The sequence below is a fragment of the Agelaius phoeniceus genome, chromosome 29 (genome assembly GCF_051311805.1).
Source record: "Agelaius phoeniceus isolate bAgePho1 chromosome 29, bAgePho1.hap1, whole genome shotgun sequence".
NCBI classification, from domain to species: Eukaryota; Metazoa; Chordata; class Aves; order Passeriformes; family Icteridae; genus Agelaius; species Agelaius phoeniceus.
In genome coordinates this window covers 8,010-33,713 of record NC_135293.1, presented here as the reverse complement: position 1 = coordinate 33,713, position 25,704 = coordinate 8,010, and the positions used below count along the sequence as shown (strand labels likewise).

The window sequence follows — 25,704 nt, the reverse complement described above, 5'->3', positions numbered from 1 at the left end:
CATCCATGCACACAAACCGTGCGACGAGGAGGAGGAGGAGGAGGAGGTTGGAATATGACAGCTGCTTTAATAAATACAGGACAGACAGAGAATTATTTTGCCCCTGCAAATGTTTCATCCCAACACAAAAGAATTTCGAAAAAGAACTGTTCCCAAATAGCTCCAGCTCAGTGTTTGGGACAGATTTCTCGACCCAAAATGAGACAGTAAATCCTCAAAATTCGCCAGCATTAATGCCAAAATTAGAAAACTCACAAAAATCTTTTGATAATTTTCAACTAACAGACTGGTGTGAAAAACGCCAAGCACTTGCTTTTAAAATTTTTGAAAGTTTAATAGTAATAAAATGGTTATAAAAAATAGTAATACAATTAGAGTAATAATAATTTGGACAATTTGAATTAGGACAATATGAGACAACAAAAACAGAGAGTTACAGACGTCCGGGTACCTTTTTCTGGGCAGCATGAGCCCGAAAAAGGACCCCTGTTAACAAAGGATTAACCTTTAAAAGCAATAGCCTGTTGCATAGTCATACACTTCATACATGATGCATAAATTCCATTCAAATACAGGATTCTGTCTGGTCATCATCAGCTTCTTCCTTCTAATCCTAACGGTGCCTTGGAGGCGGGAAGAAGTTCGTTTCTTCTGATAAGAGGGCAATAAATTCTTTTTCTCTGAAAGATTCAGGTGTCCTGTGGCCGCTGTCTCGCTGCAAGTCCTTTCTTTAAAAAAAGTATCTTACATAGCATCGTTTCTATTTTAACAGTTTTTGTAACCTAAAACTATATTTAACACACTACTTAAGAGAATTAATACAGCATTACTTTCTAACACAACACATATAATATTAATTTTAATATTTCCAAAAAGCCAATCATAAAATACACGCATTTTTCACAATCCCCACTCTTATTCTTTGTAAATCCTTTGGCTTGAGCAATATTTCTTATCTACTTGCATCTTCTGGACTATGCGGGCAAAATAAAACAGGGGATTACACAAGGAAGAAATATAAAAATAGTTGCAACACATAAAATGAAAGACCTTAATTTCTTCTAATACATTACCCTACCAGCTAGGTTTTAACATTGTTTTCTAATTTTTGGACCGGTACCTGGATTATTATATGCATATATATTTTTTTCTTCTTTGATTTCTTTTGCTTTTTGTAGAATGACTTTTCTGTGGTCATCAATTTTCAACAGTTTGATATATTAAACTTTCCACAAACACCCCTTTGCTTGGCCAATAAATAGTTTAAAGCCAACTTATTCTGATACCCTACAGTTTTTGTTTGGCTTAGCTGACTTGATATTAATTCCAATGCCTGGGCAGCTCCATTTGCTATCATTTCCATAACTGCTTGGAGTCTTGTAATACGACTCTATAGATAATTTGGGGTCAATACAGAGTTAAGTTGCTGTGCTGGTTTTACCTTTTCGTTTATTATTTGTTTTTTTACCAAATCTCGAACCGTATCTTCAAGATTAAATGTAAAACAAATCCATCTCTCTCCTTTTGGACATTCAATTCCAAATCTATTACCACTTTTTCCTAAGTTTCTTGTAATCCAATAATTTACTCCATTTTGCCTACAGGTTCTTAATTTGGATGGGTCATAACAGTGGCTGTTGACATAGGTGTGTGTAATTAAAGAGGAACTTTGGTTTCTTTCCACGTGATGCTTTCTGCAGCATTTGTGACACAATCTTGCTGGTATCCCGAAAGGGAAAAGAGAACAAATGAATGCCAGAAACAGGAATAACAGAGGTCCAGTATGCCTTATACTCCCACCTCCCAGGCCTGTGAGGTTGCAACCCACAGCAGGTGTATTTGATCTTCTTGGTGGCAAAATACAGAGGCCAATCTGGTCTTGCCCTCTATTTCCTTGTCACTTTCTCTTAACTAATTTCCAGGCAAATTGGTTTTGACACCCTTTAACTGTGGTCTCTTACCATTCTTCAGGTATCTCTCATTCAACAGGCACTAATAATTCCCATCCACAAACCTAAGTTATTACTTGAACACTTTTTGCAATAAGAGCATAAATGTTGTGAACTACAATACTAATTATTCTCACAATTCAAGCATTTACTTATAACCCAGCTAGCATGTCCAGTATTGGAATGAATCAAATAAAGTTTACTGATGGAAATGGTAATTCCCCTTCTCCCCTGTACAATTCTCAGGCTAAGGTCAGAACACAAAAACAGGCTTGATCCTTCTATCTGGAGTATTCCTCCCTAAGGAGATGTTTTATTCAGGCAGTGCTTGAAACCAGTGGTATAAGCATTGTCTTACTTCTGAATTCAGTGTTATTCTTTGTACATTTCTTGGATCATTTTGCTTTTTCCAAACTATTACCACTCAGTCCCCATTGGAAAGTCAGTTTGGTATCACCCGGTTTAAATGTGATAGTCCTTTGATTCTGCTGGCATGAATTCACCCTCTTTCCGTGATTCTGATTGTTGCTTCGGTAGTACCTGGATAGGACTTCTTAATAGCATAGTAATAAAAGTAAGATAATACTGCATTAACTTTTACCATTCACTTTTCTTCCAAACTTTCTGGGTTTAGCTAAAAGCTTTTTCCACAGCAGCCTCTTCTTCTTCTATCCAGCTGTGCTAATAGCTGCAGAGGCAAATTCTTCTTTTTATGAGTTACAGTTAGTTAAATAAGAAAAGCTAGACCAATTTTAACACTAGATGTATCACATCTATTGCTTTTTACTTTTTGGGCAGCATTTAATTGTTTTAGCCTTACAAACCCATTCTTCAGGAAAAAAAACCAAAAAACAAAAAACTTCTTTTTAACAGCAAACAAAACACACAAAAGAAAAGACCAAAAACCTTCTTACTTAAGAAAAACAAACCACTTTGTGAGGTTTGGAGAGTCAGCAATCTCTGCTTTGATTTTATCTTTTAGTGCTAGCCCCCCTCCCGCTCTTTTCACGGCCTTGCTGTCAATGCCGTGCTGCCACTTCGCTGCAGGGCCGGAGCAGGGGAGAACAGCCACGGGCATGGGGACCCTGGGGGCAGCCTTGGGTCCCTTTTGCCCTCTCTCTCTCTTCTTCTCTCTCTTTCTCTTTCCTTCTCTCTCTCGGCCCACTTACCGGGGCCGACGCTGCCATCCTCGACTCAGGACCCCGGCAGTCTGGGAGCCCCCCTGGCAGTTCCGCCACAGAGCCAGCGCGCTCCTGCCTGGCAAACCCGTGTGTCCCCTGCTGCCAGCACCGCCGCCGGGTCACCTCCACGGATCGGTGCCTGCCGCAGCCCCCGAGACCCTGCCGCTCGTAGGGAGCGGTCAGACACCTCCCAACCTTGACAACCCCAAACTTGGCGTCCCCAGGTGCTCCTGACATTCTTTTCCTTTCTCTAGTCAACTTCTCCTCTTTTCCCTTCAAGGAGGGCCCGTTCTGCTAAACCCTTTCTGGACCTCAGTTCGGCATTGAATAACCTCCTAACAACCGTGTGTTAAGACACTTCCCTGCCTTTCATGCAAAAAACCCGCATTCACACTTCTGCTCTCTTCTAGCACCAAGATGTCATCACTTCACATTCTAACATCTCAGAGTTTGCTAACCACCTCCCTACTTCAACTTTCTTACCTGTTTTTTTTTTTTTTTTTTTTTTTTTTTTTATAAATTCAACAGACCTCAGATGGTACGAGGTGAACCTAACTAAATTACTTCCAAGAGTAGGCTTACAACTTTCTTTTACTAGGATTGCAGTAGCTGTTAAATACCTACTGGCTAGCTGTGGCTTACTGAGTCTAACATCTTTGATATATGAGCTACTAGATATTTTTTTACTCTTCCTTACTCTTGAATTAAAATTTTATGAGGTACTCCATTTTCTGTATTTATGTATAAATGATAAAGGATTTTTCTAACAAAGGTAAGCTTAAAGCTGGTACTTAGGCTAGTTTTAACTTAACTCTTTTAATTTAACAATACCTTCTTTGGTCTGTTTTACATCATCTCCTTCTGTAAATTTTTTTCATACATGAATTTTGCTACTTGTGCGTACCCCTCAATCTATAATATTTCAATAATCTAGGTAATTTTCTGATCTCTCTCTTTGAAGAGGGAGGGAGAATGAATAAAATTCTTGCAATTTTCTCATGGTTGGTTTTCTAGCTACTTTTATTTATTAAGTGTCTAAGATATTTTACCACTGGGTAGTGAGTCTGAGTTCTTTTATTAACCTCCCTTTAATCTTATACTAGTCTATAACTCCCATCAGACTTTACTGGGGGAAAAGGGATATTATGAGGAGACATACAAGGTTCTAATGCCCCATCCTTTATTAGTCCTTCTAAAGATACAGGATACTGACGTACACGTACGGGACAATCTTCTCTTTCAGTTGTAACCCTTATGGGGTCGATATTTAATCCTCCCCTATTTCCTTCCCCACCTCAAACTTCTTTGTTGTTTTTTTTTTTTTCTTCATCCTCTTTTAAATAATTTTAAAACTCTAGGTGTCATTTTCCCATTTTCTGATATAACTCCTATTCTTAATTGCACTTGTAAGACTCTTCCCAATAAATTGCTACCTGCCCCTGGGACCAATAAGACATCTCCCATCCAAATTCTAGTTTCTTCCCTCAATTAGTACATCTTTAATGAGCAGAAATTTAAAACTTTCTCTTTTTGCCCCTGTTACTTTCACTATATGTTTGCTCACACTATAACTTTTTGGAATATTTAACAGGCAGGTTCTCTCTGCCCCTGTGTCTATTACAAATTCCAGTTCTTCTTCTTGGGGACCCACTTTTAAAGTTATCACAGGCTCCAGATAGTATTTGTCCCCCCCAAAAAATTAGAGCTTATGACCTCCCTATTCCTCCTCTGTGCCCATCTCTTTAAAGATTTTCAGATCTTCCGCTTACTTAGGACCATTTTCCTATTTCTCTTAAGTTCGTTTATCTATTTAGCTGAAGTTTCTTCTTTCCCCTCTAAAAGCTGTCCCTTAAAAACTTTTTTTCCCCTGGATTTTGCCTTTGATATGCTGTCTCATTTATTCCTTTGATTATGTAATTACGATAATTATTCACGTGTTTACTCCCCTCCTTATTATTTTTACCGCACTCAGGAGGTACAGTTGGCATTTTGTCTTCTCTGGGGGTCCCCACAGATTATCTTTTTTCCTAAGCTTTTATTTCAGCTGCTCTGATTAATTGCCTTTCTTCCTGAGAAAAATATTATTTTCATTACAGACCTCATCTCTTCTCAAATATAAATGTTTGGACCTAAAAATTGGTCTAATTGTTCAGCTATGCCTATGGGATCCTCCAAATATTCCTTTTATTTATTTCTTAAAATTTCAGACCTCAGACGAAGTCAAAGGAGCATTTCCAAACCCTGGTCCGCCCCCTCCTATGGGAACCTCTTTTAATGGAAATAGACCAATCCCTTTATCCCATTCTTTTTGGATTTTTATCTTCTATAGCTTTTCTCCCGTATTTTTAGGAAGAATCAGGAGAGGGCTTTCTTTTACCTGAACTTTTAGTGTTTCGATAAGGTGATTCCTTTAGAGAGTTCTGCTGAGCAGCCGGAGCTGTGGTTACCAAGGGAGCTCAGGGCAGGACGGGGGAACTCGGCACAGCTCAGGGTCTGGGTGCTCCAAAGGCGGGGTCTGCAGGGGGAATCGCCCGAGGGGCTCGGCACAGCTCAGGGTCTGGGTGCTCCAAAGGCGGGGTCTGCAGGGGGAATCGCCCGAGGGGATCGGCACAGCTCAGGGTCTCGGTCCTCCAAAGGCGGGGTCTGCAGCCGGGATCGTCCCAGGGGCTGTTCCGGTGCAGACCGAGCTGCAGCGTGGATCGGCCCCACATGGCTCACGGCGGCTGATCCGGCAGAGACAAAGCCGGCGACTGACCCCGGCTGCAGCGGCGGGAGCCGAGCAGAGTCAGGGCAGCCGGGGATGGGACAGACGGGACGCCCCCTCGGTGCGGTCAGCGCGGTACCCACGGTGCACACGGCAGGACGGACCCCCCGCCCCTTCCGCCGGCACGGCCAGCGGAGCGGCCGCGGGCCAGGCGGCCGGGACCGGGACAGACGGACCGGAACAGACGGACCAGGACAGACGGACCGTGCCGGAGCCGGCACAAGGGCTGGGGCAGCCGCGAACGAGTGGGGGAACAAACGGGAATGGATGAGGTAATATTTCTATAAGCAAGATTGAAATGAAAGCGAGCTTTGAGATCCCTCAGTTACTGAACAACAGGAAAACAATGGTGTGGGCCAGCTGAAGGTAATCCCCTTTGATGAAACATCACCCTCTGCCTGCAGACAGCTCCAAGGGGCCGAGCAGACCCTACCAGCTTGGCAGAAGGGGTCCAAAGAGGAGCTTTTAGGGTTTAAAATGTAACACATTATGGTAATGTAGTGATTCTTATAGGCCGTATGGAAATGCTATAGGATTTGTGTATTGTACTAGATTGGTTAGTGAGAAGTAGACTATTCAACACAGAAGATGATTTTTTGTATTGTAATGGGAACTTCACTCTCTTGACCTTTTACTCGCTTACCCCTTTTTACTCTCTTATGCTTTTGCTCTCTCTTGCCTCTCATCCTCTCTCCCCCTCTCTTCTCTCAGGCCTGCTCTGAGCTGTGGCTGGCAGCTCCCAGCAGGCCCCTGCACCCAGGCCCTTTGCAATAAACCCCAAGTTCCACGACCTGGCTTCAGAGATCTCTCGTCTCCGTCCGTCCCGACTGTGCTACCCCCCGATGCTCCTACAGGTAGAAACTCACTCACTAGCAAGGAAAAATCCTTCCAAAGTATTTTTTTCTATTTTTATCCTCCGAGTGTCCAACTTCTTTTGCTAAATTTCTACAGATTGGAGTTCAAATTACCATTTCTGACCAGTGCAGAGACAAATGATGAAACATTCCTGAGTTATTCTTACTCTTCAACTTATAGAAGTAGCCACCACTCAATTTGCATGATCTAACCAAAGTAGACATTTCACAGAAAAGCACTTTCTATAGCAATATTGAAAAACCATAGATTGAGGTAAAACCATCAAGTTTCTGCCCTCAGTGGAGCAAAGTCACATGTTTGAAGAGCATCCCACTGAATTTTCTAAAGATGTGTGAGTGTGTCATCTGGACCACAGGAGATAAAGCAGGGTTAAAACACTGAGCAAAACTGAAGTTAACAAACACAAGGTTCCTCAACCTTGCAATAGAAGCTTGCAGAAACCTTTCAAGGCTCATCCAATAAAGCCCCGTGGCACTTTGTTCTTCCCCCTCCTCCCAAATCTCCATCCGTCTAAGCCAGAATCAGCAGGAAATTTTGCACGGAAGCTTGCCAGATAAAATAGCTATATCATCTTCCATTAGTTTTAGAGTTATTCAAAAATAGATTAAAAATTATATATTATTTTTTAGCTGTGTCCTAAGTTAGGGATGGGCCAAGTCTTGTGTCTTTGTCTCACAGAAAGGTGGTTCATGTGTCCTTTAATATCATATGTGCAAATATGTCCAATCTGCATTCTCCTTATCAGAAGACTAATTACTTTATTATACTATATTACATTACATCTAAACTGAATCTGCCAAGTACTAAACCCTGCACACACCACACACAACTCGTTACTGTCACCCAACAGTCCTGACACACACACACACTTGGCCCCGACAGGCCAAGGAAACAAAACACCATCACTTTGGGTGAACAATCTCCACGTTGCATTCTACTTTGGCACAAACACAGGCACAGCAAATGAGATAAGAATTGTTTTTCCTTCCTCTGAGGTTCAGAGAATGTGAATCCCAGAAATATTCTTGGGAAGAATTGTGCCTTGCTTTTCTCTGTGAAGAGAAGTGTGGTGACAGATGCACCCTTGCCTCCAGGGCAAAGAATCACAGAATGGTTTGGGTGGGAAGGGACCTTGAGGTTTATCTTTGATTTATCCAACACTTCAACAGGCAAGAGGGGGCTCATCTGCTTCAGAGATGCTTGCTTTTCTCACACCTTTCAGAAGCAAAGCCTGAAGCAAACCCTCCCGAGTTGCCCTATCGACCAGGGGACCCCTCAGCACTTGGTGACACTGCCAGCAAAACCTCAAACTTTTACTCACACAGGGACGAGGCCGTGCACTCGGTTGTAACCCAGATTCACTTTTTCCAACAGTAGCCTCGAACTTGTTCTCTCCGCAGGCCTTTTTGCAAGCACACCAATTAACAGACTACACAAGTTTCACCAGCAGACTTCAGCTAAATCCAAAATTGGTTTCTACCCCGAGTAAAATTTGCAACCCCCTGTCTCACCTGCGATGTTTGGAATTTTAGGAGGTGGCAGCCCACTGGAGATCAAAGGTCCTGGGCAGGGTGCAGGCCCACGGACAGAGATGCCATCCCTTTTCCACGGGAAACAAAACTCATCACCCCAGTTTCCTTACATCAGTTTGCCAAAGACGTTCACCGTTCCCAGGTCACTCAGAGTTCTCGATGGCTGCAGACTGGGTCTTGGAGTTACGGAGTTACGCTTCCTCCTAACAGTCACCTCCTCACCTCAGCCCCCTGCTGCTGCGTCCCTTTCTCCACCCCTAACCCTACTCTATTTTCCAGCCCGCCCTTGCTCCATCCCTCACACTCCGCTCTTAACCCGTCCCACCACACTTCCCGTTCCATCCGTTACTTCACCCACCGCCCACCCGTGAGTCCCCTCCAGCAGCACGCAGGAGCCCGAACCCTCGGAGGACGGCGCAGCTCTCGCAGCAGGACAACACCCAGGCGAGACAGGCAGGGACAACGTCTGTGGGCTGCAGGGTGTCACAGGGGGCTGCGGGCTGAGGGGAGGGGGCTGGAGGGTGACACAGAGGATGGGGGGAGCTGAGAGGCAGAAGGGGGCGTTAGGAGCAACTGGGGGGCTCCAGGGTGGCACAGAGATGCTGAGAGGCTGGGAGGAGGGAGCTTGAGGGTGACAAGAAGAGAGTGAAGGGAAGCAGATGCCTTGAGGGGCAAAGTGGGGGCTGCTTGAGGGTGAGAGGTGAACCAGCCCTCACACCACCCCTAACCTTACCCTAAAAACCACCCCTAACCAGGTGGAGAGTGCACGGTGGAGGCCAGGGGGCCAAGGGACAATGTCAGAGGTCTCGGGGGGGCACGCAGACATTGCGGGCTGAGAGGCAAGGAGGAGGAGGCTTGACAGATGGAGAGCTCACACCGAGGGTTAGGGGTACAAAGGACACAGGGTACCAGGTAGGGTTAGGGTACAGGTGCAGCAGCCCTCAACCCAACCCCAAGGTCACCCTAAAGAGCACCCCTAGGACCCCAGTTTTCTCCAACAGCAGCACAAGGCAGTAACCCCAATACTGGGACAGCCCCAGAACTCTCCCAGCAGCTGCAGGCAGCAACCCTAATAAAAAGGTAGCAATGGTGTTTGTGGTCTAGAGAGTGACAGGTAGGAGTTGGGTGCTGAGCAGTTTTTTAGGGGTGTTCTTAGGGTTTTTCTCATGGCTTTAAAAGGATATTTTAGGGCTTTTTTGGAGGAGTTTTCCTGGAATTTTCTGGTAACGTTTAGGATACTTTTAGGGCTTTTTCAGGGCTTTTAAAAGATTTTGTTAGGGTATTTTAAGGGCTTTCTTAGTACTTTTAAGAATTGTTTGGGGGGGGATTTGGGTGTTCTTGGGGGTTTTTTAGGACTATTGAGGGTATGTGGAGGACTTTTTAGGGCTAGGGTATTTTTAGGGTTTTTGAGGAAATTTTTAGGGTATTTTTTGAGCTCTTTTTGGACTATTTAGGGTATATTTAGGGATTTCTAAAGGTTCTCTGGGGATTTTTAGGGGTTTTTTAAAAGTAGGATATTTCCAGTGTATTCTAACAGCATTCTGAGGCTGTTTTTAGGTTTTCATGGGGTTTTTAGGACATTTTGAAGATTAGGAGGTTTTCAGGGAATTTTTAGGTTTTTTTAGGGTCTTTTCATGGCACAACACATGGAGGCTGAGGGGCAGCTCGAGGGGCACTGTGGGGGCCTGAGGGTGACAGAGGCTGGGAGCTGAGGGAGGAACAGGGAGAGGAGACAGCGGGTGACACACAGAGATGCTGAGGGTGGCAGGGGCAGCTGTAGGGTGACACAGAGAAGCTGGGGGCTGAGGGGCAAAGGAGAGGGGTTAAGGGTGACACACAGGAGCTGAGGGCTGGGGGGCAGAGGGACCGGTTGAGGGGTAAAGGGAGAGGGCTTGAGGGCTGGACAGTCCAGTGGAGATCAAGGGTACAGAGGTACAGCTGTACCACCCCTCACCCCAGCCCTAACCTCAGCCGAAGCAGCCCCCCTGAAAACAGCCTTTTCCCCCAACAGCAGCACAACCCAGCAACCCTAACAGCGAGACCAGACAGCAACCCTCACACAGCAGCACAATGACAGAACCCTCAGAGGACAACAGACCCACTGCAAAAAGGTAGGGACGACATCTGTGGGCTAGACAGCAAGAGGTAGAGTTCGGAGACTGAGCACGTCTTTGTGAGGTTTCTTTCCAGGACTTTTAAAGGTATTTAGGGGATTTTGGAAGGGACTTTTCTGGGACTACTTAGGGTATTGTTGGGGCTTTTTCAAAGCCATTTTATGAGTCTTTGGCATATTTGGAAGATTATGGTCAGGGTCAGAGAAAACACCCTTCAAAAAGGCAGAGTTTTGGGACTGCAGTGGAATGCTTTAGAAAGGGGCCAGCAGTGGCACAGCGGGTTGGGTCCCACGCTGCCAGTCCGAAGGTTGTAAGTTTTAGACCCAGCTAAGTTGTTGTGGTTAGGGTTAGATGCTCTCAGCTTTGGTCTGGGAGAACTTCCGCACAGAAAAACTCACCCCCCGTGTTTCCCGACGCCAGTTTGCAGGAGGTGCTCGGCACTGCCAGGGCAGCCCGAGTTCTCGGCGGGGGCAGCTTTGCTCCTGCAGGAGCAAATCCCGCACCGGCCCTCTTCCCCATAAAGCCAAACTCAGCCCCGCTGCACGTCGACGTCCGTTCGCAGGAGGCACGTGGCACTCCAAGGGCGGCAAGAGTTCTCGGCGTCGGCAGCCGCGGTCCATGAGGTTTTGGAGGCCGAATCGCAGTTTCGGCCACGGGCACACAGAGAGGAAAGACGGTTAATTTCCTTGGAAAGGAAAGTCTGGCAGCCCATGGTTTAAGGGGCAGACGAAGGGCTGTGCAGGGGAAGGAACTCATCACAGGACCTTTCTTCACCTCAAGCCCACTCCAAGGTCTAGCAGCCCCCCATGTGCCCAGCTGCTTTCAGAGGGTTACCCAGGCACACCCGCACAGGGAGCCGCTAGTCCAGAGGGGCTAACGGGGCATCCCAAGGGTCCCTCCAGGAACTACGGTCGGAGCATCCAGCACGGACTAGGGAGCAGCTGGACCCACCCGGGCACGGAGCATCACTTTGAGAAAATGCCAAGGGAACAGCCCTTTTGCCAAGGGGCAGCATCTGAGCAGGGTAGGCAACATTTGGGGTTCCAGGAGAGGGCTTTCAACTTTCCCCTTTTACTGTGTCAGTCCCTCCCCAGAGCCCCCAGACCCTCCACAGCACTCCCAGAAAGGAGAGGGGTTATTAGGAGAAAAAGGGTTTAGAAAAAAGGCAAAAAGCTTCCTTTTCCTTTATTTTTTGTGTTCAAACTGGGAGGGACTCTGCTTCCCCTGCAATTTTAATGGTCTCAGTTGAAAGAATCCCTGCCTTTTCTATGCTGTTAGGGGTGTTAATTGACAGGGAGTCCTCATTTTCTATTATTTTCCAGTTTAAGTAGAAGGGGAAAATATTGAAAAGGTTTCTTATGGGCTTGAATTAAGGGTAGCCGGCCCCTTTTTGTTGTCCTGATGCCTAAATTGAGGGAGAAGCCCAGCTATCCCTCCATAAGAGTTTGAACTGAGGGAAAAATCCCTCTTTTTTCATCACTGGAGAGATTTAAAGTGATGAAAACCGCTCTTTTCCCAGTACTTAAGGAGAATAAATTAAAGGGCAGAAGCTATTTATTTGCCATTGTATTAGTTTCAGTAGAGGTAGCTGCCCCGTTTCCTCTGTTTAAGGTGTGCACTGGAAGGAAGCTCTGCCTTTTTCAGCATTTTAAGGGTTTAAAACTACATTTCAGGGCCCTTCTTTCTGTGCCGTAGGATCAAGTACCTCAGAGCAGGGTGAGCCTGGCATGCACTTAACCCTGACACTGCCTGGGAAGTTTTATTTTTCTTATTTTTACTTATAATGTAGATAGGCCTAATTAGAGGTCCCAAGGAGACTTAGACTATTCATATCATAAGCATTCTTCTCTACCCAGCTCAGTCAGACGTGAAGTACTACTTAGGAGCCACTAAGGAATAATTATAAGTAAGCTAACAGCAAATTACCCAATTTATCTAGTTATGCTGCCTAAACAGAAAGTTATATTTCTTACCAGTTTTCTGCCCTTTTACTCCGAGTAGTTGTTGTAAAAAAGAAAGTGCTGTTATTTTTCTAAAGAGTTTTCTTCTACAACAAGCCCTTTGCTCCCCTTGAATTTGAGTCAGAGGAGCCAAACAGCTGTAGCTTCTCTGAGGGCTTTTATGCCCGGTGGGATCAGCCCCCTCCCTTTTCCTGGGTGCCATGGGAACGAGAGGCGGGCACCATCAGGGGTATATTAACCCCAGCTTTTGCTGAGGGGGTTCATTCCCTCTCTGGGATGTGCTAGGATAAGAGCTCTCTTCTCATTTCAGTCAAGAGGCTCTTTCAGCTTATCTCAGCTTGTTTTCAGTAGGTGTTTCCGGGTACCTAAAGCAACAGAGACTTTGAAGATACTGTGAAGAAAACAGCATAGAATACAGGGAGTATTTAAGTTCACAATTTTGTGTTTTGTGTTTAGGGGTAGTAAAATGCATTTGTAATTTCTGGTTTTGTTCTTATTTTGTTTTGTATTTTTTTTAGGAAGAGCACAGCTTCCAGAGGCTCCAGGTTGTGTCAACTACAACACTTTTCAGCAGATTCATCCTGTCACAAGAGGGATCTGCCCAGTGTCAAAGATGATGTTTGAGATTGAGGCTTCAGGTGAGTTGAGGATTGTGACTAGGAGAGGGAGGCTGAGCAGGTATCCAGTTAGGAGTTATTGTTGGGGGGGTGGTTTTGAAGGCAGCAGCGTGAGAAAGGGTGATTATTTGAGCCCCCCACCCAAGGCTTTTTAGAAGCCTAGCAGAGGCATTCGCATGTCTTACAGCACACAAGGTCATCCACTGCACTCATAGGAATGCTATTTCACTTTACCTTTCTCTAACCCAGGTGCCACTCATAATAATGGTCACAGTCTTGGAATCAGGATGAAGCTGGAGCCTGAAGGAGCCAGGCACACTCAGGAGAGGGCAAGTAGCTGACTTGCTGGGATTTGGCCCACATAACTCTGTAGTTATACTTTGGTTTTGTTTTTCTTTATTGTAGCTGACCGAGAGGCTAACAGGCAATCACGGGGCCCTCTGAGGCAGACTCATTTCAGGTGCCATGTGGATCCACATCACCGATCATCCAAAAGATAAGTCAGGGCCATGGCCTGGAGATTGGAGAGTAGGGGGTTGGGAGTTCCTGGGACAGATTTAAAAATTAGCAGAGGGAAAAGCAATCTTCTCCAAGGGGCCTCTTAGGACAGCTAAAGGGAGAGGTTCTACTTTTGATGGCAGCTTTCAGGCAGGCAGCGCAGAACAGTTCCGGTCCACGTCGTGTTGTCCGGTGTACCGTGTTACCTAGTGTGTCTTTGGGGTCCCTTTTGCCTTTTCCCCTCGAGGCCCTCACCACAAGCATGATGTGTTGCGTTTGTCGTCCCCCTGTTTGTCACGTTCCGTGTCACGGGTGTCCGCACATATTTGTGCCGGAGCTGCCCTGCCCTGCCCTGCCGCATAGCCTGCTGCAAGAGGACAAGTCCCAGGGACTTGCAGTTTGTGGGGCGTTGCCAGACTCTAGATGATATTCCTAGATAGACAAGAGATGTTTGGAGCTGTGAAGTTATCCCGCAGCCCTTTGACTTTTGTCCTCGCTTTCTTTCAGACGCAGAAGGATAAAATCCAGGGCAAAATCCATCCATCCCGAGTGAGGAGGTTCCCCTGAGCAGGTCAGTCACAGTTTGTCTCTGCAGGGGGAGTGTCAAGTGTGACTCTGTTACAGCACTGTTCTTTTTCTTTTTAGGAGGTACAGCTGGATATCGGCAGTCAAGATGAGGTAGGCAAGGTGAGCATTGAGTAGTGTCCAGAAGGAGTTGTTATTGCTCCAGTCTCACTTTCCGGTGCAACTCTGAGCATCCGTTCCTGTTTCTGCGCTTTAGGCAATCCACTCGGAGTACGCAGAGCCCCAGTCACCAACCGGCCGACGCACCGGGTGCGCCGCTCTCCCGAGCCCTGCAGAAGAATCACGGGACTGGTCGATGAAGCCTCTGCCTTTTCTGTTTAAAGGTGTCACCAGGGTATCCTTTGGCAATGGCTGAGGAGTCACGGTGAGTCGGGGAACTAGGGAGGAGGAGCGAGGGTCCGCTCAGGTTTCAGCAGCGCCACATCACCTCGTCTCCTCTTACCCCAGGCTTACCCTGTGACAACAGCATCAGCCTCGGAGCGCGGCCGAAGGGTGCGGCCCCAGGAGCCGGGCATTCTTGGGAAAACGGTGAGTGGCAGAATTATTGGGTTTGGTCAGTGTGCTGCAGAGATCGTGCATTGATATTTGCATTTCTTTCACGTAGCTGACTAAGAAACAACAGGGAGTTGTTGAACAACAGTGCCAGCAAGAACTTCCCAGATGTTGAAGCTGTCTTATTTTGCACCTGACACGGACCGGCATCCCCAGCTGTGTGAGAGATAAGTAGAGGGCTACAACCCAGAGAGGGGATGAAAGCGGCGCGCAGGTTAGGGACCCACCGGGAGGGGTTTTTGAGTCTCCTTTGCAGATGGGGGTGTCCATGGAGCGGCCCCTTAGGCCCCTAAAAGCAAAGCCTGACTTTTGATCACAGTGCTGAGGTGCGCAGGGCAGAGTAGTCCCGGTGTGTATCGTGTCACTTGTCTTTTGTGTATTATGTGTGTTTGGATATGTCATTTCCTTTACCTTAGGCCTTTGAGGGGCCTGTCAGAAACCCTGCCATCATTGTTAGCATCTGCGATCTCTGCATTCCTCGGCCTGGCAGCCAAGCCGTAGAACTTTGGACTCAGGAGCTCAGACAGGCATCAGACTTTCTTGTCTTCTTAGAAGCATCCAGTCAGGTGTCTTTTCAGGTCTTGTTCTGAGCTGTATGGACAGCTGTGCCCCGCCAGGATCCGTTATGGCGGACTAGGACTTGAAAGAACGAGAGGGCAGGTAGAGGCTTCTGACCATGGGATTCTCGGGCATCCATCTTTGCAGGTCTTGGAATAAATCATTTGGTTAGCATCTTCTTCCTCCAGGTTTCTCTGAGCCTCATCAGCTCACCATCGGTCTCCCCTCGGTCATCTCCTTTTGCATTCTCTCAGTCCTCGCAGCCATTTTCCTTACCAGGAGATTTCTGTCTGTGTCGTGTCCCCGTTGTTTGTCACGTCCTGTCTGTCCTGTGTCACGGGTGTCTGCGCACACATTTGTTCCGGAGCTGCTCTGCCCTGCCGCGTAGCCCGGTGCAATAGGAGAAGTCCCGGGGACTTGAAGTTTGTAATGTGGGGTGTAGTTGGACTCTAGGTGGGATTTGTAGATGGACACAGGATATCTGGAGCTCTTAAGTTATTCTGCAACAGTTTGACTGTTGTCCTGACTTTTTTTTCAGATTCAGATGGATTAAATGTGTGCCAGAGGGCCCCATCCCGAGTGAGCGCTTTCCCCCGAGCAGGTGAGGCACCATTTGTCTCTGCAGCAGAAGTGTATGCGGTGACTCTGTTACAGCTCTGTTCTTTGTCTTTCTTTTTAGGAAGTAAATCTGGATACCAGCAGTCAAGGTGAGCAGTGGAGAGAAGTAGCTGTTATTGCTCAGGTCTTAGTTTCTGGTGCTGCTCTAAGCTTCCTTTCTCTTTTTTGTGGTTTAGGCAATCCACTCTGAGCCTGCCAAGCCCCCGTCACCAGCCGGCGGATGCACCGGGTCCCCCGCACGTGTGAGCCCTGTGGATGCATTACAGGACCTGGTAATGAAGCCCTGAACTCTTCTATTTAAAGGTGCCATCCGGGTGGCCTTGGGCAGCTGCCCGGGAGTTGCGGTGAGTCGGGGAAGTAGGGAGGAGGAGCGAGGGTCCCCTCAGGTTTCAGCCATGCCAAATCCCCTCATCTCCTCTTAACCCAGGCACCCCCCGTGACGACGGCCTCGGTCTCCGAGCGTGCCCGAAGCGTGCGGCCCGAGCAGCCGAGCGTTCTTAGGAGCAGGGTGAGTAGCAGACTTGTGGGGTTTTGGCCGATGGGCTGCCAAGATCGGGCACTGATGTTTGGTTTTCTTTAATACAGCTGTCTAAGAGACCCCAGCCCGGTGCCAGCAGGACCTTCCCGGCTGACGAGGTGGCCTTTCTTCGCGCCTGAGACCGGCATCCCCAGCTGTGCGAGAGATAAGTAGAGGGCCATGACCCACAGGGGGGATGAAAGCAGGGGGCTGGTTTGGGAATTACTGGGAGGGGTTTTTGAGTCCCTTTTGGAGGTGGGGGGGTGTCCATGAAGCGGCCCCTAAGGCCCCCTAAAAGCGAAGCCTGACTTTGGATCACAGTGCTGAGGTGCGCAGGGCAGAGCAGTCCCGGTGTGTATCGTGTCACTTGTCTTTTGTGTATTATGTGTGTTTGGATGCGTCATGTCTTTTACTTTAGGCCTTGGAGGGGCCTGTCAGAAACCCTGGCATCATTGTTAGCCCCTGTGCTCTCTGCATTCCTCGGCCTGGCAGCCAAGCCGTAGAACTTTCACCTCAGGAGCTCAGAGAGGCATCAGACTGTCTTGTCTCTTTAGCAGCATCCGGTCAGGTGTCTTTTCAGGTCTTGTTCTGAGCTGTATGGGCAGCTCTGCCCCGCCAGGATCCATTATGGCGGACTAGGACTTGTAAGAACGTGAGGGCAGGTAGAGGCTTCTGGCCGTAGGATTCTCGGGCATCCATCTTTGCAGGTCTTGGAATAAATCATTTGGTTAGCATCTTCTTCCTCCAGGTTTCTCTGAGCCTCATCAGCTCACCATCGGTCTCCCCTCGGTCATCTCCTTTTGCATTCTCTCAGTCCTCGCAGCCATTTTCCTTGCCAGGAGATTTCTGTCCGTGTTGTGTCCCTGTTGTCTGTCACGTCCTGTCTGTCCTGTGTCACGGGTGTCTGCACACACATTTGTGCTGGAGCTGCTCTGCCCTGCCGCATAGCCTGGTGCAGTAGGAGAAGTCCCAGGGACTTGAAGTTTGTAATGTGGGGTGTAGTTGGACGCTAGGTGGGATTTGTCGATGCAGACAAGATATCTGGAGCTCTTAAGTTATTCTGCAACAGTTTGACTGTTGTCCTGACTTTTTTTTCAGATTCAGATGGATTAAATGTGTGCCAGAGGGCCCCATCCTGGGTGAGCGGTTTCCCCCGAGCAGGTGAGGCACCATTTGTCTCTGCAGCAGAAGTGTATGCGGTGACTCTGTTACAGCTCTGTTCTTTGTCTTTCTTTTTAGGAAGTAAATCTGGATACCAGCAGTCAAGGTGAGCAGTGGAGAGAAGTAGCTGTTATTGCTCAGATCTCAGTTTCTGGTGCTGCTCTAAGTTTCCTTTCTCGTTTTTGTGCTTTAGGCAATCCACTCAGGGTATGCCAAGCTCCCGTCACCAGCCGGCGGATGCACCGGGTCCCCTGCACGTGTGAGCCCTGTGGATGCATTACAGGACCTGGTAATGAAGCCCTGAACCCTTCTATTTAAAGGTGCCATCCGGGTGGCCTTGGGCAGCTGCCCAGGAGTTGCGGTGAGTCGGGGAAGTAGGGAGGAGGAGCGAGGGTCCACTCAGGTTTCAGCCATGCCAAATCACCTCATCTCCTCTTAACCCAGGCACCCCCCGTGACGACGGCCTCGGTCTCCGAGCGTGCCCGAAGCGTGCGGCCCGAGCAGCCGAGCGTTCTTAGGAGCAGGGTGAGTAGCAGACTTGTGGGGTTTTGGCCGATGGGCTGCCAAGATCGGGCACTGATGTTTGGTTTTCTTTAATACAGCTGTCTAAGAGACCCCAGCCCGGTGCCAGCAGGACCTTCCCGGCTGACGAGGTGGCCTTTCTTCGCGCCTGAGACCGGCATCCCCAGCTGTGCGAGAGATAAGTAGAGGGCCACGACCCACAGGGGGGATGAAAGCAGGGGGCTGGTTTGGGAATTACTGGGAGGGGTTTTGAGTCTCCTTTGGAGATTGGGGGTGTCCATTAGGCGGCCCCTTAGGCTCCATAAAAGCAAAGTCTGACTTTGGATCACAGTGCTGAGGTGCGCAGGGCAGAGCAGTCCCGGTGTGTATTGTGTCACTTGTCTATTTTGTACTGTGTTGTTTGGCTATGTCATGTCTTTTACTTTAGGCCTTGGAGGGGCCTGTCAGAAACCCTGGCATCATTGTTAGCATCTGCGATCTCTGCATTCCTCGGCCTGGCAGCCAAGCCGTAGAACTTTGGACTCAGGAGCTCAGACAGGCATCAGACTGTCTTGTCTCTTTAGCAGCATCCGGTCAGGTGTCTTTTCAGGTCTTGTTCTGAGCTGTATGGGCAGCTCTGCCCCGCCAGGATCCATTATGGCGGACTAGGACTTGTAAGAACGTGAGGGCAGGTAGAGGCTTCTGGCCGTAGGATTCTCGGGCATCCATCTTTGCAGTTCTTGGAATTAATCATTTGGTTAGCATCTTCTTCATCCAGGTTTCTCTGAGCCTCATCAGCCCACCATCAGTCTCCCCTCGGTCATATCATTTGGCATCTTCTCAGTCCTTGCAGTCATCCTTCTTGCCCAGAGATTTCTGTCTGTGTTGTGTGCCTGTTGTTTGTCGTGTCCTGTCTGTCCTGTGTCACGGGTGTCTGCACACATTTGTGCCGGAGCTGCTCTGCCCTGCCGCATAGCCTGGTGCAGTAGGAGAAGTCCCGGGGACTTGAAATTTGTAATGTGGGGTGTGGTTGGGCTCTAGGTGCAATGTGTAGATGGACACAAGATATCTGGAGCTCTTAAGTTATCCTGCAGCCCTTTGACTTTTGTCCTAACTTTCTTTCAGATGCAGAAGGATAAAATCCAGGGCAGAGCCCCCCATCCCAGGTGAGGGGATTGCCCTGACCAGGTCAGTCTCCATTTGTCTGTGCAGAGGAAGCATAAATGGTGGCTGTTACAGCATTGTTCTTTGTTTCTCTTTTTAGGAGGTCAAGGCCGAGAGCAGCAGTCAAGGCTGAGTGGGCAAGGTGAGCATTGATTAGCGTACAGAAGCAGTTGTTATTGCTGAGTTCTCAGTTTCTGGTGGAGCTCTAAGCATCTCCTCTTGTTTCTTTTATTTTAGGTGGTCCACTTGCCATCTATCCTGGCCGAGCACGCCCATGTCAGGTGGGTGAGAGCTTAAGGTATCGGCGTGGCATCCTTGTCAGACTTGGGAGGTTGCTTGGGAGGTTGTGTTTTCACAGAATATCCGCATGCTTTTCTGCTTTGTTTCATTGCAGGTGCCGTCGCTGCCCTAGGCACGCCAAGGAACAGAGGAGGGCAGGTGAGTCAGAGTTTAGGCAGGCTGACCCATAGGTGAGCGTTAAACAGCAGCATGCTAAGCGTGTACCTTTTCTCTTTGCAGGTATCTTCCGGGCACCCTTCAGAGTCAAATCAAGATTTGAGGTGAGCCGGGGCAGTGGTGCGGAGGAGTCCCGGGGATTACTGTTGTTGAGGGCAATAGTCAGGTTTTCTATTTTGTCTTAGGCACCCTGAGGAGGCTCGTAGCCAAAGCTTGGAAACGGCAGCACCGAAGCCCCCACAGAGAGCATCTCCACGTCCACGTCCGACCGAGGATGGATTTCGTCCGCTCCTCTTCCAAAAGCTAAGTGTCGGGGCCAGCGGTCGGGGGAAGGGGAAAAACCTTTACTCTCACAGGAGGCAATCAGATGTCAGCTTAGGGGACAGGTCTGTAGCGGGGTGGGCTCTCTGGAAGTAAAGGGAGAGGGTTTCCCCTCAGCCTCGCCAGAGCCTTTGCCGGGCAGGGCAGTTCCGACCCATCTCCACATTTCCGCGTACTTCGTGTCGTCCGCCTCCCTCGGCCCGACGTCGTCACGGACCTTTCCTCGGAGGAGCTCCCCTTCACGTCCAGAGCTACGGCCACGGTCACCCGGCAGTCGGCTTCCTTCTCTAGGCTCGCCGAGCTTCTCGAGCATCCTCTTAACTACTTCAGCACTAACCTCTTTTGACGAGTTACATTTAATCATCACGTGCCATCGTCATAGGGCTCCCTTTCCTTTGGCATCATCAGCCTCTGGCTGATCTTGCACTAGCAATCTCAGGTTCCTAAGGGGACAGTGCCAGGCAGTTGTCACTCGTCTCTGTTATGTCATCTGTGTCTATGTTATGTCGTCCGTGTCTGTGTTATGTAGTCCGTGTCCATTGTCTTTCGCGTCACAGGCCTTTTTCACGTCTCGACGCTTTATCGGCACTATTCCGTGCCACGTAGGCCATATTCTACTTCACGTTCCTTTCCGGATATCCCTTATTCCGGCATCTTTGCATTTTTACTTTGAGACCGGAACGTCTCACAGGGACAAGATGCTCTCATCCATCTTCCTTCTCACTACCGGCTTTGGTAGTGCCTTTTTTTCCACGCCATTCTCTTGGACTTCCTGAGGGAGCATCTTACACCCTCCTCACGTGACTGCAGGAGTTCTATAGGTTCCATCTTCCCAGGGGGTATAGGGTTCAAGAATTCATCTTCCAGAGAGCTCTCTCAAGTCCTGGCTTACATTGCATGTACCTATGCTGGCTTATACTGTATGTACTTATATTGTATGTACCTATGCTGGCTTATACTGTATGTCCTTACAGTGTGTGTACCTATGTTGGCTTATACTGTATGTACTTATATTGTGTGTGCCTATGCTGGCTTATACTGTATGCACTTACACTGCGTGTACCTGTGTTGGCTTATACTGTATGCACTTACACTGCGTGTACCTGTGTTGGCTTATACTGTATGTAGTTATATTGTGTGTGCCTATGCTGGTTTATACTGTATGTACTTGTACTGTATGTACTTACACTGTGTGTACCTGTGTTGGCTTATACTGTATGTACTTATATTGTGTGTGCCTATGCTGGTTTATACCGTATGTACTTATTTACACTGTGTGTACCTGTGTTGGCTTATACTGTATGTACTTATACTGTCTGTACTTACACTGTGTGTACCTATGCTGGCTTATACTGTATGTACTTATATTGTGTGTGCCTATGCTGGCTTATACTGTATGTACTTACACTGTACCACTTATGCTCGGAGCTGCCCTGTCCTGGCACGTAGTCACAGTTAGGTAGAAAAGGTATAAAAACTTTACTGTTCATCTGTCTTTAATGGGGTTTTGGGTAGAAAATTTATCGGTCAGAGCAGGGACAAGTCCTAGCTGTCAGATAGCCACTCACTGACCGCTTTCTGTCATCTCACAGGTCCCCGAGGCTCCCAATTTCCCCAGAATCTACCATTTGACATCAAGGAGGGGCAGCCAGAGGAAGCGTGGAAGCGCTCTCTTCAGCGTCTCGAGTAAGGGCCACACCGAGCACGTAAGCGGGAGGAGCGTGAGTGACAGCACGTGTCTGTCTGGGTGTGTGAGCGCATGCTGACTGGATTTAACCTTGTGCGTGTGACTTTTGCTTTTCAGGTTTTTCAACTCATTTTTAAATTTAGAATAAAAAATCCCCAGCCGGGGGTTTTTTTTTTTTTTCCCCCCGGCTGGGTTTTTTTTTCCCGGGTCCCGGTCGGTCAGCGAGGCGACGTTCATCGCCAAAGTTTGGGTGCGGACCGTCCAGGGACCGGGGTTTTTGTCAGGCAGGAGGATTTTTAGGAGGCTCCCGGGAACCACGTTCCCGAGGAGGGGCGTGAGTGCGTGCCGAGGATTAGCAGAGAGGTTGAGGTGTGAGTCAGCATGGGTTTGTGTGTAAGCTGAAGGCAGTGTGTGTGTGTTGAAGGGTTGTAGGGTTGTAACCTTGTCTGAGTTTTGCTTTTCAGGTTTTTCAACTCATTTTTAAATTTAGAATAAAAAATCCCCAGCCGGGGGGTTTTTTTTTTTTCCCCCCGGCTGGGTTTTTTTTTCCCGGGTCCCGGTCGGTCGGCGAGGCGACGTTCATCGCCAAAGTTTGGGCGCGGACCGTCCAGGGACCGGGGTTTTCGTCAGGCAGGAGGATTTTTTTTGGGCGCTCTCGGGAACCACGTTCCCGAGGAGCGGCGCGAATGCGTGCTGAGGGTCAGCGGAGCGGTTGAGGTCCGATCGAGTGTGGGTGTGTGTGTGTTGAAGGGGTCTAGGGTTGTAACTTTGTCTGAGTTTTGCTTTTCAGGTTTTTCAACTCATTTTTAAATTTAGAATAAAAAATCCCCAGCCGGGGGGGTTTTTTTTTTTTCCCCCCGGCTGGGTTTTTTTTTCCCGGGTCCCGGTCGGTCAGCGAGGCGAGGTTCATCGCCAAAGTTTGGGCGCGGACTGTCCAGGGACCGGGGTTTTTGTCAGGCAGGAGGATTTTTCGGGGCCTCCCGGGAACCAGGTTCCCGAGGAGGGGCGGGAGTCCGTGCCGAGGGGTAGCAGAGAGTTTGAGGTGTGAGTCAGCATGGGTGTGTGTGTAAGCTGAAGGCAGTGTGTGTGTGTTGAAGGGTTGTAGGGTTGTAACCTTGTATGAGTTTTGCCTTTCAGGTTTTTCAACTCATTTTTAAATTTAGAATAAAAAATCCCCAGCCGGGGGGTTTTTTTTTTTTTCCCCCCCGGCTGGGTTTTTTTTTCCCGGGTCCCGGTCGGTCAGCGAGGCGACGTTCATCGCCAAAGTTCGGGCGCGGACCGTCCAGGGACCGGGGTTTTCGTCAGGCAGGAGGATTTTTTCGTGATCCCGGGAACCATGTTCCCGAGGAGCAATGATTACTGGGGTGTAATTTAGCAGTTGTGATGGCAGCGATGGTGAGTTTGTGTGTCCTGTGAAGGGGGTGTTAATGGTAGATGAGTGTTGTTTTCTGTGTGCTTTTGTTGTTTTGCGTGTCCTGTGACAATAAATCAACCTGCAATGAAAATAGAAGAAGGTTATCATCTTGTGTTAGTATGTGTTGTATTGCTCTGTATTGGTGTGTATTGCATTTGCATTAACTGCTGCATTTTGCTGTATTGCTCTGTATTGCTGTGTATTGCATTTGCATTAACTGCTGCATTTTGCTGTATTGCTGTGTATTTTGCATTTGCATTAGCTGCTGCATTTTGCTGTATTGCTCTGTATTGCTGTGTATTGCATTTGCATTAGCTGCTGCATTTTGCTGTATTGCTCTGTATTGCTTTTGCCTTAGCTGCTGCCTTGCCCTGTATTGCTCTGTATGTAAACTCGATTTTTACCAGTGCGTCTATGGATTGTATCTGCACTTGCATTTGTATACACTGTTTCCATGTATTTTGTTGATGTATAAATGAAAACATTCTTTTAATAAAGTTGAGTCACCCTTAATAAAGATACCCCCTGCCCTTCCCTACCCCCACCGTGGCTCCTGTCTTTTTTTGGTGCGGCGTTGTCATTTCTTTCCACTGCATTTCTTCCTTTTGCTCCTCACTTTACTGTTCTATTTCTCCCTTAACTTCCATCTATATCTAACCCTTTGTTTATGTTGCCTTTATAACTGTCTATCTCAGTCCTCTCGCTTCTTTTTCTCTCCACCTTCTCCTTTTCCTCCGTTTGTGTTTTTTGCTCTTAGTCCTTTCTTTTTTCAGCCCACTCCTAAGTTTTCACCTTCACTCTAATCCTAACCACTTTCTTTTTCCCTCTAACTCCTGTCCTTCTTCAGTTCTCCCACCCTCCTTTTCTTGTCTCACTCTGTCTTCCTGTGTATTCTTCTGTCTTCTTGTCCCTTCTTTGTCTTTTCCTATCTATCTCTTCTCCCTCTCTGTCTCCCTCTGTGTCTTCTCCCTCTGTTCTCTCCTCTTCTTTGTGTCTTTGTCCCTGTTCTCTCCCTCTATTTTTTTCCAACTCTTTTCTCTCTCCCTTTTCTCTCTGGTTCTCTGTCTGTGTTTTCTCTGTGCTTCTCTCTCTTTGTCTTTTCTGTCTGCTCCTCTGTCTTTTCTCTCTGCTCTTCTGTGTCTCTTTTCTCTCTGTTCCTATGTCTCTCTTTTCTTCTTGCTTCTCTCTCTCTTTTCTCTCTGCTTCTCTCTCTTTTCTCTCTGCTTCTCTCTCTCTTCTCTCTGCTTCTCTCTCCTTCTCTCTCTCTGTCTTTTCTCTCTGCTTCTCTCTGTCTTTTCTCTCTGCTTCTGTCTGTCTTTTCTCTCTGCTTCTCTCTGTCTTTTCTCTCTGCTTCTCTTTGTCTTTTCTCTCTGCTTCTCTCTGTCTTTTCTCTTTGCTTCTCTGTCTTCTCTCTCTGCTTCTGTCTGTCTTTTCTCTCTGCTTCTGTCTGTCTTTTCTCTCTGCTTCTCTCTCTCTTTTCTCTCTGCTTCTCTCTCTCTTTTCTCTCTTCTTCTCTCTCTTTGTCTTTTCTCTCTGCTTCTCCCTGTCTTTTCTCTTTGCTTCTCTGTCTTCTCTCTCTGCTTCTGTCTGTCTTTTCTGTCTGTCTTTTCTCTCTGCTTCTCTCTTTTTCTCTCCTTCTCTTTTCCTCTTTCCTCTCTCTTTCTCTTTTGTCTCTCCTTCTCTCTCTCTCTCCTTCTCTTTCTAACTTTGTTTTCCTTTCTAGCTTTAGTTTAAAAAAGCAGCAGTAGAAACTTTCAGGCTCCCTGGGAGTAAAAAAAAAAAAAAAAAAAAAAAAAAAATTAGAAGACATCCATTTACTCCCCAGGAGCCTGAAATTTCCTACTGCTGCACCAGACATATAGTTTTTCTTCTTTTTACTATATACAGTATATAGGGATCCCACCTGCCAGCAATCAATAGTAATCAGTAGTCCCCACCCACATACACACCCCTCCCATGCTGCCCCCCACCCACACAGCCCGCCCCCGTGGCCACCCTCCCCAGACCCACCCCATGCCATTTACACATAGATCGTGCAGTCACAGCACCACCTGCCGTTTACTCGCGAGCACTGCATGCACAGCACCACCTGCCGTCTGCAACCGGGTATTGGACTCGCAGCGCCACCTGCCGTCTGCAACCGGGTACTACATGCACAGCGCCACCTGGTGTTTGCCGGCCGGTACTGCACGCACAGCGCCACCTGCTGCCTGCACCCCAGTACTGCACGCACAGCGCCACCTGCTGCCTACAACCGGGTACTACATGCACAGCACCCCCTGCTGCTTGAACCGCGGTACTGCACCCGCGGCGCGCCCCCTATGACGTCACCAGCGCGACCCGCCCCAGAAAGGACCCCGGTGCACAGGCGTCCCCAGCAATCGCCTGCCCGAAACGACGCCCCCCACCCCACGCCCCCCAGACCCCCACGCGCGCCGCCACCGCCCCCACGCGAACCGGAACGCCATTCCGACCCCGCGCGACCCGCGAAAAGCGCGCAAAACCCCCCCAAAACCCCGAAAAAAATCCCGGCCCCGGCAGCCGCCATTTTGCCGTCAATGACGTCACCCGCCCCGCCGCCATCTTGCCTGCCGTACCACGTGACCCCCCCCTCGCGGCCGCCATCTTGCCCCCCCCCGCACCACGTGACCCCCCGCGGCCACCATCTTGTTGCCGTA

General features: G+C 48.3%; 1 protein-coding gene and 1 long non-coding RNA gene across 5 annotated transcripts; one reads left to right on the top strand and one right to left on the bottom strand.

Moving 5' to 3' along the window:
- Window positions 1-313: 313 nt before the first annotated feature.
- Window positions 314-6,391, bottom strand: LOC143696137 (uncharacterized). The gene is made up of 2 exons (XR_013185544.1): window positions 5,508-6,391; window positions 314-2,502 (listed from the first exon to the last, which is right to left on the bottom strand). It is a non-coding gene; the product is annotated as an uncharacterized LOC143696137 (long non-coding RNA).
- A 10,134-nt stretch (window positions 6,392-16,525) lies between these two features.
- On the top strand, window positions 16,526-23,584 carry LOC143696135 (uncharacterized). 4 transcript variants are annotated; one of them, XM_077191432.1, is made up of 10 exons: window positions 16,527-17,483; window positions 17,562-17,589; window positions 17,677-18,008; window positions 18,086-19,150; window positions 19,249-19,290; window positions 19,386-19,429; window positions 19,543-19,586; window positions 19,668-19,708; window positions 19,790-19,906; window positions 21,518-23,584. In XM_077191432.1, exons 4-10 carry the CDS (start codon window positions 19,110-19,112, stop codon window positions 21,555-21,557), a joined length of 369 nt encoding a protein of 122 aa, XP_077047547.1. In that variant the 5' UTR covers window positions 16,527-17,483; window positions 17,562-17,589; window positions 17,677-18,008; window positions 18,086-19,109; the 3' UTR covers window positions 21,558-23,584. The 4 variants fall into 4 exon arrangements, 3 of the variants coding, with proteins under 3 accessions (XP_077047546.1, XP_077047547.1, XP_077047548.1); XR_013185543.1 differs by having other exon boundaries at window positions 17,427-17,461; XM_077191431.1 differs by having other exon boundaries at window positions 16,526-17,483; window positions 19,790-23,584.
- The last annotated feature ends 2,120 nt before the right edge of the window (window positions 23,585-25,704 follow it).